At 38.9% G+C, this 14938-nt stretch overlaps 1 protein-coding gene across 5 annotated transcripts in view; it reads left to right on the forward strand.

Annotated features, from left to right (window-relative positions):
- The window catches only part of Ric8b (RIC8 guanine nucleotide exchange factor B), a 108925-nt gene that overhangs the window by 47248 nt on the left and 46739 nt on the right, over positions 1 to 14938 (forward strand). For all 5 annotated transcript variants that reach the window (XM_004650242.2, XM_004650243.2, XR_006637690.1 and 2 more), the window contains exons 4-6: positions 798 to 892; positions 13449 to 13677; positions 14405 to 14500. In XM_004650242.2, coding sequence (XP_004650299.1) covers positions 798 to 892; positions 13449 to 13677; positions 14405 to 14500 — 420 coding nt within the window. The remainder of the gene's footprint in view (positions 1 to 797; positions 893 to 13448; positions 13678 to 14404; positions 14501 to 14938) is intronic.

Genomic DNA, 14938 nt, shown 5'->3' on the forward strand with positions numbered 1-14938 from the left:
CTGAGACTTCATAGTGAATTCCAGGTCAGCTTGAGCTAGAGTGAAACCCTACCTCAAAAAACAAACAAACAAATAAATAACTTATACACACACACACACACACACACACACACACATATATTGATAGAGTCATTGCTTTTGAAAGTTAAGAGATGAGACATTTGGGGGCTGGAGAGTTGGCTTAGTGGTTAAGGTGTTTTTTGCAAAGCCAGAGGACCCGGGTTTGATTCCCCAGGACCCATGTAAGCCAGATACATAAGGTGGCACGTGCATCTGGAGTTCATTTGCGGTGGCTGAAGGCCCTGGCATGCCCATTCTGTCTCTCTCTACCCCCCCTCAAATAAATAAATGTTGTTTTCTTTAAAAAAAAAAAGATGAGACATTTGATTAAAGGACAACTAGCTTATAAAATAACTACCTTATTAAAAACAATTCCTTTTGTTTGAACGTTTATGATTAAGAAACTAGACCAGTGCACTTACAAAGATAGAGTTCCTGGAAATGAAAAAGAATCCCTTCACTTTTCAGCCTTTTGGCGAAGAGGAAGTGCAGTATGAAAAAGTCCCTGAGTGGGACTGCCTCTCCAGAAGAGGTCAAGCAGGTGGTTGTGGTCCTTCACACGAAGCAGTGATGACCTCACTTAGCAGTGCTTTGGGAATGCTTCCTCGAGGGTTTTGCTGTCTCCTTGTATGATATAAGAGTGTCTGTGGGGCAAGTGATGTAGTAATGTACCAGACTTCTTCATTAAGGCTTTCAACCCCCAATTTTTCCTCTCCTTTTTTTTTAATTTGCCTTAGAGCGATTCTCATCAGTTCCGTGTCATGGCAGCTGTCCTTCGCCATTGTTTACTAATCGTAGGTCCAACTGAAGACAAAACAGAAGAACTTCACAGGTGGGTAACCTCTATTGATATCTCCATGAAGGGCACCATTGGTTCTTGTTGGGTTTTTTTGTGCATTAGTTTTAAGTGTTTTATTATGAACACAATAGAGTAAAACCCCTACTCTTAATCAGGCCTTGGTGTAAATTTTTATTCTGGTCTCCCTTTTCTTATATTGAGTCCTACCATAAGATTTTGAGATTTGTTGTATTCAGTCATAAAACCCAGACTGACAATGATATTACACCATCATTGAACACTGTGTATATATGGCATTGTGCTAAGTGCTATAGAAAGATTAGCTTCTGCCTAAGGAAGTTGCTTAGAAACAGCTCTTGCTTCACATACATGAGAGTGTGGGCTCAGTCCTTAAACTGGAAAAAATCATTGGGCTAACATTATGAAGTATTTCTCCTCCTCAAAAGATGAGAAAAATGAGATCTGATAAGATTAAGAAATTTCTTTAAGTTGATAATTCTAATAAGTAAATGTTCTAGAATTTGAACCCTGCATTTAATTATACTTAACTAATATTCTCACTAATTGCAGTTTTAAGACATACTGAATATGTCTTAAGTGAAGATAGAATCATGGTGTCTCCCATTAAAATGTGCAAAATACATTAAAAGTAGTTCAAATTAAGGGGGCTGGGGAAATGGCTTAGCCGTTAAAGCATTTGCCTGTGAAACCTAAGGACCCTGGTTCGATTCCCCAGGACCCATGTAAGCCAGATGCACTAGGGGGTGCATGCATCTGGAGTTTGTTTGCAGTGGCTAGAGACCCTAGCACACCCATTCTGTCTTTCTCTCTGCCTCTTCCTCTCTCTTAAGTAAATAGTTTTTTTAAAAAAGAAAGAAAGAAAGCTGGGCTTGGTGGCGCATGCCTTTAATCCCAGCACTCAGGAGGCAGAGGTAGAAGGAATGCTGTGAGTTCGAGGCTACCCTGAGACTCCATAGTGAATTCCAGGTCAGCCTGGGCTAGAGTGAGACCCTACCTTGAAAAACCAAAAAAAAAAAAAAAACCCAAAAAATCCAAAATCAAAAAAAAAGAAAAAAAGTAGTTCAAATTAAGCAAGTTGTCTGTTAGGGATATAAATGGACTACTATTAAAATTCATCTTTCTTTGGGGCTGGGAGTATAACTCAAGAGATCATTTGTCTAGCATGCACATGGCCCTGTGTTTGCTCTCCAGCACAGGGTGTGTGTGGGGGGGATGGTGTGAATTACCATTCTCTTTTTTTATATTTAATTTAATTTATTTATTTATTTGACAGAGAAAGAGGGAGGAGAGAAAGAGAATGAGTGTGCCAGGGCCTCCAGCCACTGCAGACGAACTCCAGATTTGTGTGCCCCCTTGTGCATCTGGCTAACTTGGGTCCTGGGTCCTTTGGCTTTGCAGGCAAACTCCTTAACCACTAAGCCATCCCTCCAGCCCACCACTCTCTTAACATGCCAATCAGTATTTGTTAACAGAGAGTAAAACTGAGTAGAGATTTTTTAAAGTGTGATCTAATGTCTTTACTTTCTTCTGTGATACTCTCTTTGAATTTGCCTCTGTCTTAAAGTTGTTTTGCTGAGAATCTGTTCTCTTCACTGCAAACGTGAGGTGTATCTTCAGAGCCACCGTTTCTCAAAGGCTTTCCTGGGACGTTGAGATTGTTGCTGACTTAACAGTTTGTCTGGAATAGCCCTGCATGTCCCTTTAATCAGAATTAAAGTGATTAGTATTGTTCCGAACAGTGATGACTTAAAGTTAATCCATTTAAATACGGAGAAAATGGCACCACCCTCAAGGGCCACTTCAGGAGCTTAGTAGAATTTTTAAATCTGCTCATCTGTAGTGACCCTGAAAACAATGTCTCTGTACACACACACTTATGTGTATGAGGCATAACTAATTTTTAGAAAGGAAGTTTCAAAGTCAAGCTTCTCATTCTTCGTTATTTTTCAAGGTTTTTTTTCTGTTTGTTCTGTTTCATTTCCTTTTGTCTATATCTATAGCACTTAGGAGGTTATCATTATCTACCTTTTTTGTTAAAGAACACATCCTACTTCTGTTTACTTGAAAGTACTTTCAGCACCTCTTTCTATAATTAATAAATTTATGCATAAATACGTAGTCCCACCTCAGAGTTGTATATGGATAGGATTTACTTTGGAAAGAAGGAGGTGCATGGAGATGCCCGGCATACTGGTTAGAGTTATTTCTGTGTGCTGTGTTCCATTCCAATGGTCTATATGTCTTTAGGACAGGTCTACACTTTCTGATAACTGTGGCTTTCAGTTTTGAAATCAGAAAATGTATATACTCTTGACTTTTTCTTGATGGCTTTGGTTTATTCAGAGTCCCTTGAGATTCTGTATGAATTTAAGGATAAATTTCTATTTCTACAAAAAATATCACTGGGCTTTTGGTTAGAACTATGTTGAATTTGGAGTATTGGCATCTCTAGAGGTGTGGTGTGTGTGTGTGTGTGTGTGTGTGGTTTTTCAAGGTAGGGGGTTTCACTCTAGCCCAGGCTGACCTGGAATTAACTATGTAGTCTCAGGGTAGCCTCGAACTCATGGAGATCCTCCTACCTCTGCCTCCCAAGTGCTGGGATTTAAAGGCGTGTGTCATCATGCCTGGCTTGTCTTCTTTTTAAATTATTTTTTATATGTTTTTATTTATTTTATTTGGAAGCAGAGAGAGATAAGACAGAGACAAAGAAAATGGATGCACCAGGGCCTTCAGCCACTGCAAACATACTCCAGGTTCATGCAGCACTTTGTGCATCTGGATTTGCATAGGTACCGGGAACTATAACTCTGGTCATTAGGATCTGTAGGCAAGTGCCTTAACCACTGAGCAACCTCTCCAACCCCATCTTTAAGTCTTAAATCATCACACATTGCATACTTTTAGTGAACATTTGAAAACAGGTTGATTTTATTTCCATTCATATTGTATTAGTGAGCACTTAGTGTGTGCTAGGCTCCAATTTAAGCATTAGAGCAACAAAGATCAGAGCCCAAGGCTGTCCGGTTAGCAGGTAGCATAGCCAAGCATAGAAGTATAGGACACAGTATACTTCGGAGAGATTGTGGGAAAAGGGCTCTCAGCACTTTATGCTGATTTTTTGTAGATAACAGTTTTCTAGCTGAATAGAGATTTTTCTGCACTGTGGCTGAGCACTGAGGTCTACGGACTCTAAAGTACATATTCTGGAGGAGAGCAGACAGTAGATGAGAGACAAGACATAAATATTATGGAAAGCAAAGTAAATTCAAGGCAAGCATAGGAAAAATGCACAAGATAGTTTTTGAGTAGTTTTTGGCAACTTGTTTGACAAGCTCACTATGATGAAGAGTGTTCTTGCTCGCCACTCCTTTCCCACATCTAATGATTCCTTTGTTCTATACTATCTCAAAACCCCTTACAGGGCTGCTTTTCTTACCTACTTATCACTAATCATTAGTTCATCCTTTTTTTTTTTTAATTTTTTATTTATTTATTTGAGAGTGACAGACAGAGGGAGAGAGAGAGAATGGGCGCACCAGGGCTTCCAGCCTCTGCAAACAAACTCCAGACGCGTGCGCCCCCTTGTGCATCTGGCTAACGTGGGACCTGGGGAACCGAGCCTCGAACCGGGGTCCTTAGGCTTCACAGGCAAGCGCTTAACCGCTAAGCCATCTCTCCAGCCCTCCTTTTTTTTAATGAAAAAGAATTGGTGTGCCAGGGCTTCCAGCCACTGCAGTTGAACCCCCGATGTGTGCACCACCTTGTGTGCATGGGCAACCTTACACACTTGCATCGCCTTGTGGGTATGCCTTATGTGGGACCTGGAGAGTCAAATATGGGTCCTTAGGTTTCATAGGCAAGTGCCTTAACAGGTAAGCCATATCTCCAGCCCTGGGTTTTTTTTGTTTTTTTTTGTTTTTTTTTTTGATTTTTTGAGGTAGGGTCTCACTCTAGCTCAGGCTGACCTGGAATTAACTCTGTAGTCTCAGGGTGGCCTCGAACTCACAGCGATCCTCCTACCTCTGCCTCCCGAATGCTGGGATTAAAGGCGTGCGCCACCACGCCCGGCTCCTAGTTTATCTTTTTAACCTCTTCTCCCTCATTACTATGTGCTGCCAGTCTCAATGCACCACCCCAGATCTAACAGACCATCTTCTGCAGCCCCGTGGAAAGTTTTACCTAACCCCACAGTTGGAGTCGTGTTCTCCACTGCACACAGTTGTTCCTCAATAGCAAATGGCTGCTTGAAATTTTCTCATGGCTCTCATCTGTTTTAATGATTAACAAAAAATTTCTTTGTTATAATCATATGCTTTGTGGAAAACTCTGTTCCATCTGATTGGTTCCCTCCCCTCTTTCATCCTGTGTATATATGAGATTCTACCAAACCCTTCTCAGGCTCACACTACCTCTCTTAGCTGATAGCACATTTTTACGTAGTGGAGTGGCCTGGCAGCATGGGAAAGGAGTGATAAGATTTGGGGAGTTGCAGAAACCTTCAAATTACTTCTTAGTACGACCATTGAAGCCTGACATTTGTATTGTCTCAAACCCTTACTTACTATAAAACTCAAGGGGAAATACTATTCTAACTGTCAGTCAGGCTCTGTGTAATAAATCAGGCAGTATGTTCCCACTGTGGTAATATACCAGTAACATAGATTTCTGCTGAATGAGAACTGTCTCTCAGTGTGTTCTACTGGATGAATCCATAGGATTGGATCTGAGGCACTGGAATATGGAATCTTCTGCCATTAACAACACCCCACTTCCTGTTGTCAAGCAAAACATTTTCATGGCACCAACTCACTCCTTCCTTGCCTCTGGGAGCCAACCACTGCACAAACCAGATGACTCTACATTCAAACTACTTTGCTCTCCTTTCTCTTCCTTAGAGGGAGTCTGCTTATAGAACCTTTGCACTTGGCTCCATCTGGACCTGCTGAAATGCTTTTACCTATATCTTTAAGGGGTTGGACCCTTCTTGTCATTGGAATGCAGCTCAGATGTTACTTGTTCATTTAGGTCTTTTTCCATGGTCTCCTAATTTAGACTCAGCATGTACACACACACACACACACACACACACACACACACCCTTATTTTACCTTCTGCTTCATTTTTTTTAGTACTTACAACTAACTGAAATAATCTTGTTCTTTTTTTTCCTGCTTGTCCATCATTTGTCCTCCTCTTTAAGTTAAATGCTAAAAAGAGTAAAGATCTTACTTGTCTTACCATTATATTTCCAACATCTAGAGCAATTGTGTATATCACACACACATTCATCGATTTAGTACTAGGTACTCAGTAAAATGGACATGAATGGAGGTAGATGATAACCATAACCCCGCCCCCTTAACAGTTCCAATTACTGCTAAGCTGACCACGTAACAGTAATTGGAAACTCTGGCAGGAACTTCCTTAAACCCTCAGCCCCCAACTCCTGTATATAAATCATTGTGAACTATCTCCTGCCAGTCTCAGGAAAGTAAGTGGCTCTCGTTCTGTTCAAAACCAGCTTTGCTTTTGCCTCCTGAGGGCTTACTCTAGCATTGACTCCTCTTCTAGGCCTTCAGTCTCTTTAGGGGAGGGATTTTATCCCTTCAAATGTGAATATGCTCAAATTTAGCTCATTTGAGGGAGAAGAAAAAGTTCCCTGTTTGTCTCCCTCCTTCAAGACAAGGTCTATGCCATCTGTGTCCCAACATTCTAGGCCTCATCCCAAACCCTTCTTGAACATGTGTACCCTCCAGTGCATCCCTTTCCTTATATATTATGTATGTGTACAGCTAAGCTGATATATGAAATAATGAATTACATATAAATAAACAAACTAAAAAGGGATAATTTAAAGATTAGCATTTAAAAAATTAACCTACCACAAGCTTTTTTTATTCTCAAATACTGGGCATTTCTGTGAGCCCTGCATACCTAGTATTTAAATGCCTTACTCTATGTATGAGATGGCTTTGTCATTAGCTCCTTGCTCAGGGCAGATTGTGGATGTTAGGCAAGACTCATCAGTGTCACAGTAGATGTAACTTTGTATATAAGATGGTCTCCATTTATTTTAAATATTTTTTGTTTGTGAAACAAGGTCTCACTGCATAACCCTGGCAAGCCTGCAGCTGTCAGTCCTGCCACAGCCTCCCAAGTGCTAGAATTGCAGGCATATGCCACCATGTCTGACTTAATCTCCAGTTTTTAAAAACTAATTTCTGGTGCACACCTGTGGGAGCAGAAGGATCAGGAGTTCAAGGTCATCATTAGCTACATAGTACGTTTGAGACCATCCTGGGCTATTGACACCCTGTCTCAAAAAATAAAAACCTAGTTTCATTAATTTTATGCCATGACTGGGTGGAGTGTCCTAGTTTTTCCTCATGATATGGCAAACAAAGGCCTCTACCATTTCCTTATCAGAAAGAAAAGAAAATGTGCTAATATTTTAACTAGGATCTTCAGTTTGGGTTTATTTTGCAGGAATTGGCGTGGTTCATTTAGTAAGGATGATTTAGTTAAAACTGGATAAAATACTGCTGATGGTATAGTTCAGTAGGATTTTAGAGGCTATGAGGTCCTGGGTTTAGTCCTTAACACCTCCAGATGAAAAAAATGAATGAAAGGATAAATAACTCTATTCCACCAAGCTAGCATATGAGCAACACAGAAAGCAAATGAGTGGCAAGGAGAAAGGACATCACTGCTCCCTTTTCCATGTCTGGGAATTCCAGCTCATCCCTTAATACTTTACATGTGTTTGTATGGAAAGTGCATCTGGCGTGATGCAGGCGTGTTGCCAGTGTTTGTGCATTCATTAAGTAGTAGAGTTTATCTGCCTTTCAAGTTTTTAGACAAAAATAAATAAAAATGAGATTTATTTCTTTTGCCTAAACGGATCATCTGATGTTCCTCTGTAGAGTTCCATGAGCCCTCGCTTACTTTACAGACCACTGGCTTGCACTTAGTGTTGCCATAGACTTACTCTATTCATTGTGATCCTGTCATAACCATCTGCTCCTTTACTGATGCCCCTGGCTTAAGGTCATCAGCAAACTATCACCATAAAAAGGGGACGGTGCCGGGTGTGGTGGCGCACGCCTTTAATCCCAGCACTTGGGAGGCAGAGGTAGGAAGATCGCCGGGAGTTCAAGGCCACCCTGAGACTACGTAGTAAATTTCACGTCAGCCTGAGTTAGAGTGAAACCCTACCTCGAAAAACAAAAAACAAAACAAAACAAAACAAAACAAAACAAAAAAAACTAAAAACAACAAAAAAAGGAGGGGGTAAGCGAATAGTTGAGCACTGCCATCTTCTGCCTTCCTGCTTGCCTCCTTCCACACTTCCCTCCCTCTTCCCTGCTAGAACCACAAAAAACCCTGAATAATGAAAGCTGCTTTGAGTAAGGTGAATACAAGGGTAGAGGTATGAGTTCTTGATGTCCTGGTATATCAAAGAGCTGCAGCAATCAAACCATTGTAGAATATGCACAATGATTGGCATATAAACTAGTCAGACAGAATAGAGAACCCAGCATAAACAATCCCATACCCCACACATACACAAGCAACTCTACTTCAACGAGGTTGTAGAAAATACACAGTAGGATAAATAAAAAATTTTAAAGGGGCTAGAGAGATTGCTTAGTGGTTAAGCACTTGCCTGTTAAGCCTACAGACCCCAGTTCGAGGCTCAATTCCCCAGAACCCACGTAAGCCAGATGCACAAGGTGCCGCATGCATCTGGAGTTCGTTTGCAGTGGCTGGAGGCCCTGGTGCGCCCATTCTCTCTCTCTATCTGCCTGTCTCTCTCTGTTTGTCTGCTGCTCTGAAATAATAAATAAATAAATAAATATTTTTTTGAAGAATTACAGTGGGGCAAAAATAGCCTCTTCAATAAACAGTGTTAGAAAAACTGAACTTCTACATGTAAAAGGAATGAAATTGAACTGTTACCTCACACCATACACCAAAAACATGAACTCAGAATGGATTAAAGAGTTAAATATGAAGCTTGAAACAATAAAACTTAAAAAGAATTCTTAGATGAGAAAAGCTTATAGAGCTTGGCTTTGATGATTATTTTTGGATATGACACCATGAGAACAAAAGGTAAAAATAGGTAAGTAGGAATTCATCAAACTGAAAACCTGCATAGTGTAAGAAATGAAAAAGAGCTGGAGAGATGGCTTAGCAGTTAAGCGCTTGTCTGTGAAGCCTAAGGACCCCGGTTCAAGGCTCAATTCCCCAGGACCCACATTAGCCAGATGGACAAGGGGGCGCATGCATCTGGAATTTGTTTGCAGTGGCTGGAGGCCCTGCCATGCCCATTCTCTGTCTGCCTCGTTCTCTGTGTGTGTGTCACTCTCAAATAAGTAAAAATAAAAATAAATTTTAAAAAAGATGAAAAAGCAACCAATGGAATGATTATACCCCCCCCCATTCACTTCTCTCTAGTAAGGAATTAATTTCCAAAATAGAAAGACCTTTTTGTTTTGTTTCCTGGGACAGGATCCTTCTGTGTAACCCAGGATGGCCTGGAACTTACTCTGTAGGCCAGGTGACCTTGAATTTGTGGTTCTCTACCTCAGCCTCCTGAAGGCTAGAATTACAGGCATGCCCAGGGGCACAGGATCCTAATAGTCATTTTCCCAAAGCACATATGAAGAGGTGCTCCACATTACTAATCTTCAGGAAAATACAAACCAAAACCACAGTAGGGTATCATCTCATGTCTGTGATAATGGCTATTGTTTCAAAAGCAACAACACAAAGATAACAGGTATTAGTGAGGAAATGGAGAAAGAGGAATATTTTTATACTAATAGTGTAAATTAGTATAGCCATTATGGAAAACAGTATGGTGGTTCCTCAAAAAATTAAAAGTAGAATTACCAGTTATCCAGCAACCCCACCAATGGTTATGTATCCAAAGGAAATAAAATTGTTGACCCAAAGAGCTCTCTGCACTCCCATATTCGTCATCACTGCTCACCATAGCAAGGACACAGAAACAGCCTAATGCATATCCATACATAAATGGAAAAAGAACTTTATGAGTTACACATGTTTGTGCAGCAGGATAGCCTACTCTTAAAAATGAGAAGTCATTATTTACAGCAATGTAAGTGGATATAGAAGACATAAAAAGTTAGCTAAATCAGCTACAAAAGCACAAGCACTGTATAATGCCATTTTTATGAAGGATTGAAAATAGGGAAACTCAAAAGCACAGTATGTAGCTAGAGAAATGGCTTAGTGGTAAGGTGCTTTCCTGCAAAGCCTAAGGACCCATGTTTGACTCTCCAGATCCCATGTAAACAAGACACAAGGTGACACAAGTGCCCAAGGTCACACATGTGCAGTAGTTAGTGTACACATCTGGAATTGGATTACAGTGGCTGGAGGCCCTGACAAACCAATTCTCTCTCTCTCATTCAAAAAAAAAAAAAAATCACAGTATGATAGCCACCCCCAAGGCCCGGGAGGGGTGGGGGGGATGTTAGCAGTTAGAGGACACAAAGTCTCAGTTGTGTAAGATGAGTAAGTTCTGAAGATGTGTTGTACAATGCAGTTATAGTTAGCAGTACACTATTGTATATTTAAAATTTTTATTTATTTGAGAGTGACAGACACAGAGAGAAAGACAGATAGAGGGAGAGAGAGAAAGAGAGAGAATGGACGTGCCAGGGCTTCCAGCCTCTGCAAACGAACTCCAGACGCGTGTGCCCCCTTGTGCATCTTGCTAACGTGGGACCTGGGGAACCGAGCCTCGAACCGGGGTCCTTAGGCTTCACAGGCAAGCGCTTAACTGCTAAGCCATTTCTCCAGCCCACTAATGTATATTTAAAATTTGCTAAAGGGGTATATTTTATGTTAATGGTCTTACCACACAAAAAATAATTTTAAGAAACACTTTCTAATAAAAGAAAGCAAACCGAAATCTTGTTTGTTTTGGTATTCTAGCCTTGAAAGAAGGTATCTAAGCCTCTAATACAAAGGTCAGAGGAGCTGGGTATGGTGGCACATGCCTTTAATCCCAGCACTTGGGAAGCAGAGATAGGAGGATTGCCATGAGTTCGAGGCCACCCTGAGACTCCATAGTGAATTCCAGGTCAGCCAGGGCTAGAGTTGAGACCCTACCTCCAAAAAAAAAAAAAAGGTCAGAGGATTTCTTAGCATACAGACCAACATGACCTGCTAGCTAAGCACTCTCCTTGGTGTGTCATTTGGCACTAAGTTCTGTTTTCAATAATTGGTAGAGGACTAGATCTTCCATTCCTTCCCCTTCCCACCAGGAACAAGGCTTTCATCCAGGCATGAAGGAACTCTTAAGTAGGCCTTGCTTGAATCTGCATATCAGGAGGGGCTGGGGCATGAGCTGGGGGATGTCATGTTGCAGTGATTAATGATCTCTAGGAAGCTGAAAGGGAGAAAGTAATGTACACAGTATTTCTACCCCCTGGAGTAGGAATGCAAACACCATTGTGCAAATCTGTGCATAGTCACTGACTTCCTGGTAGCTGGAGAATTTCATACAGTCTTCCACCACAAATAAAACTGTCAGAGAAGTGACAGAGCTCAGAAAGCTGGCCTTCCTCACTTAAAAAGAATAGCTCAAACACAGTGAGCCAGAAAATTAATTTAGTACTTGTTTGGGAACCAAGCTGTTTAATAGAAATGATAAAATGGGAACTTTTCTTGAAAAGCCTAAAATCTCCAAATATTTGTTGATTCCAGCCCTACATTTGGTTTCTTAAATTTGCTGAATTCCTGGAAACTGTTTACCTTAAATGAATTTAAAGAAGAAACATTCCTTTGTAATGAAATGACCCATCTTAAACTTTTTAGTCTGGACTATGGTAGATTTAGAGAATCATAGTGTTGATAGACTCCAGAACCTGTTGCCTTGTGTTTAGATGAAAACCCTAACATTTCAGAGTAGCCTGTACAGTTTTAGAAAGTATTCTTGGGTTAAGTTCTTTCTTCTCTCTCTCTCTCTTCTCCCTAATGAATCTATGCTGTTTAATAACAGTTTCCAAATGTTTAGGTCAGAAATGAGCCATTTTAAAGTATAAAGAAGGAACTACAGAGGTTTGCAGAAATCTTTAAAGACTGGGTGGAAAGCATTATATTTTAACTACCTTTTAGTATTTACAAATAAAAGAATTTAGAGGTTGTGTAACAGTAATAGTAGTTTAAGTGAAGATAACCAAAGCCTATATGTTACCAGGATCTGTTTATTCATTCAAACTTGTTAAATTATACATAACCATTCATTGTTCCTCATTGTCTTAATTTTTAATGGATATCTTATTTTCATTTTCCTTAATATAAAAAGAATGAAGCATTTATTCAAAAAATAAAATATTTATTCATGGAGAAATAAAACCATACTTCAAGGTAAAGGAAAGAAAAAATCCTTTGTATTTTTATTTTTCTGGCAGTTGTTTTGTTTTCTTTTTTAGGGTATCACTATAAATTAACTTTTAGACTACTGTGGTCTAAATTAAGAGAGCATCAAATGGATAAAGTTCTGAATTTGGCTTCCAAGTAGTTAGACTTCTAAATTATATTTGCAAGCATTTATTTTTAGTCAGGATGTAGTTATTTTTAGACTTGCTTCTCTGTCCCTAGAAAAGTAATGTCTGTCTTTCTATTGTTGTTTATCAGGAAATGCTGAGATACAGGCCATTAAGATCTAGTTATGAAAATACTACCTCTCTCTCCTTTTAGACTAATATATGAATAATGCACATGGTGGGAAATATGCTCATTGAGAACATGTCTAATTTTGAAATCCGTAGTGTAATTTGAATTTCTTGAATACTGAGCAGTAGCACAAGGTTTTTAGGGAATGGCAGAATTACAAGGTTTGGGTTCCCCCTACTGGTATGCATCCCACGCTCATGTATTCCAAAAAGCAACAGAAAGGCCCAGGGGATAGAGATTAGAAATAGCTACCTACTCTCATTTGAAGAAATCTGATGAGAGAGGGGAAATAAAGATAGCATTTCCATTTTCCTGAAAATGTTTTAGGGAGAAAAAAAAGTGAGATAATTTTTTGAAATTGTATTTTGTGCATTTAGAAAGAACAAAACTTAATCCTACAATGTTCATTCTTTTTAATGTTGTTGCCTCTGTGGTAAGCTGCTTATATGCATTGCTTCTCAAAAGCTTTATATTGTATTCTAAGGAATAATAAAACACCAGTAGATCCACAAAAGGATTTTAACCCCCTGAAGAAAGCGCAAAGGGAGCGTTGTCATAATAAAAGTAAAGAGCTGGCATTAAAGCACACTAATTCCTGTTTTAGCATTTCAGAAATTGGGGAAGATCATGTGATTGTGTCTGTCCATTTCGCATCTGTTCCCTCTAATTTGTCATATGTTTGAGATGGTTCTTTATTTTCTCTTAGCAAATGCCAAGTAATAGTAATGGCTTTCTTTGAAAAAGAAAAATTTTAATTAACTCCTAAAAGTCACCTCTGAGCTTCATATTATGTTTGTGTTTTAAAGGACTAGTCAATCAAATTAAAATACTGTATTTTTAAATTGCTTTTCAGTAATGCAGTCAACCTTTTAAGCAATGTTCCGGTCTCTTGTTTGGATGTTCTCATTTGTCCATTAACCCATGAAGAAACAGCCCAAGAGGCAACAACCCTAGATGATCTGCCCGGTGATCAGACAGCTGAGAAAGAAACAGTTTTGAAAAACAATACCATGGTATACAATGGAATGAATATGGAGGCCATTCATGTTTTACTCAATTTTATGGAGAAGAGAATTGACAAGGTAAGGCCAGTAAGATGGGGATCCACGCTTCTAAAAGACTGTAAATGTAAATTCATAGTCACAGACCACAGCATGATATTTACGACTACATTTAAAAAAAAATAATGGACATGTATAATTGTGCTTTTAAAAGGATTTTATTGTAATATTTAATTAATTAGTAAAACCAAGTAAGCTGTTTAATGTTGGAAATTATGTTAATACAATAACAAATTTATCACTAGTCCCCAAAATAAAGAAAAAAATAGTAGCTGCCCTATGTAAGTACTGTGTAAACACTAGAAGTAAAAATTGTCTTCCACAAAACTTGATACTTCCTGTAATACCTTTAAAGACATCCTCAAAAACATTTCAATTTTGTACTTTTGAATTCTGTCACTCAGTTTGCCAGTTAACTACATTTAAAAGCAACAGAGTAGCACAAATGAGTCACTGGAATCTTGGCCTCATTGAAGTCCATCAGGTGAGTCACAGTGACCCTTTAGAAAATGTAGGAAGATCCTGGAAGGACAAAAATAGGAATGAAAATGAAGATAATGGAAATATTATTAAATTAAATATATTATAATATAATTAAATATTATCATTAAAAATAATTTTTAACATAGTTTGAAGGCCTTGGTAATATAAGATGTACCCCCCAGAGTATTCATATGATCAGATTCTATGAAGGAAAGTAATAGTTTTAGAAACTGAACTAATACAGAATGCATGGTTTTCTTTATAGGGAAGCAGCTATAGAGAGGGCCTAACTCCAGTTCTCAGCTTATTAACAGAATGTTCCCGAGCCCATCGAAACATCAGAAAATTTCTCAAAGATCAGGTAACCACTTATTACATATTACTTCTTAAAGTCAATCTTTTTATGTATGTTTTTAGCATATAATTTATGAATTCTCATAATGATTTTCTTTCAGATCAGAAACTCAAAAAAGTATTAATCTTTGAAATCTTCCAATCAAGAAACAATGATTTTGTATATGTTTTAGTCATTCATTTATCAAACAAATGTATATTGAGACCTAGAATGCTGTTTTCTAAGCACTCTTCTCATTATTTAACAAGAGATTAATTCTTTACCCTTATAGACTTGACCTTATAGGAGATAGTAAAAAGTAAATATGTAATATAAAGACAGGGTATGATAAGTGTTCTAAAAATAAAGTGGAAGAGAAAAGGGAGACTTAAGATGATAAGGGAGAGCCTTCTGTGAGTAGATCACATTTGAGCAGAAAGTTGCATAGCGAAGAACAGTGTCTGT

This window comes from Jaculus jaculus, chromosome 6 (genome assembly GCF_020740685.1).
Source record: "Jaculus jaculus isolate mJacJac1 chromosome 6, mJacJac1.mat.Y.cur, whole genome shotgun sequence".
In the NCBI taxonomy this organism is placed as follows: domain Eukaryota; kingdom Metazoa; phylum Chordata; class Mammalia; order Rodentia; family Dipodidae; genus Jaculus; species Jaculus jaculus.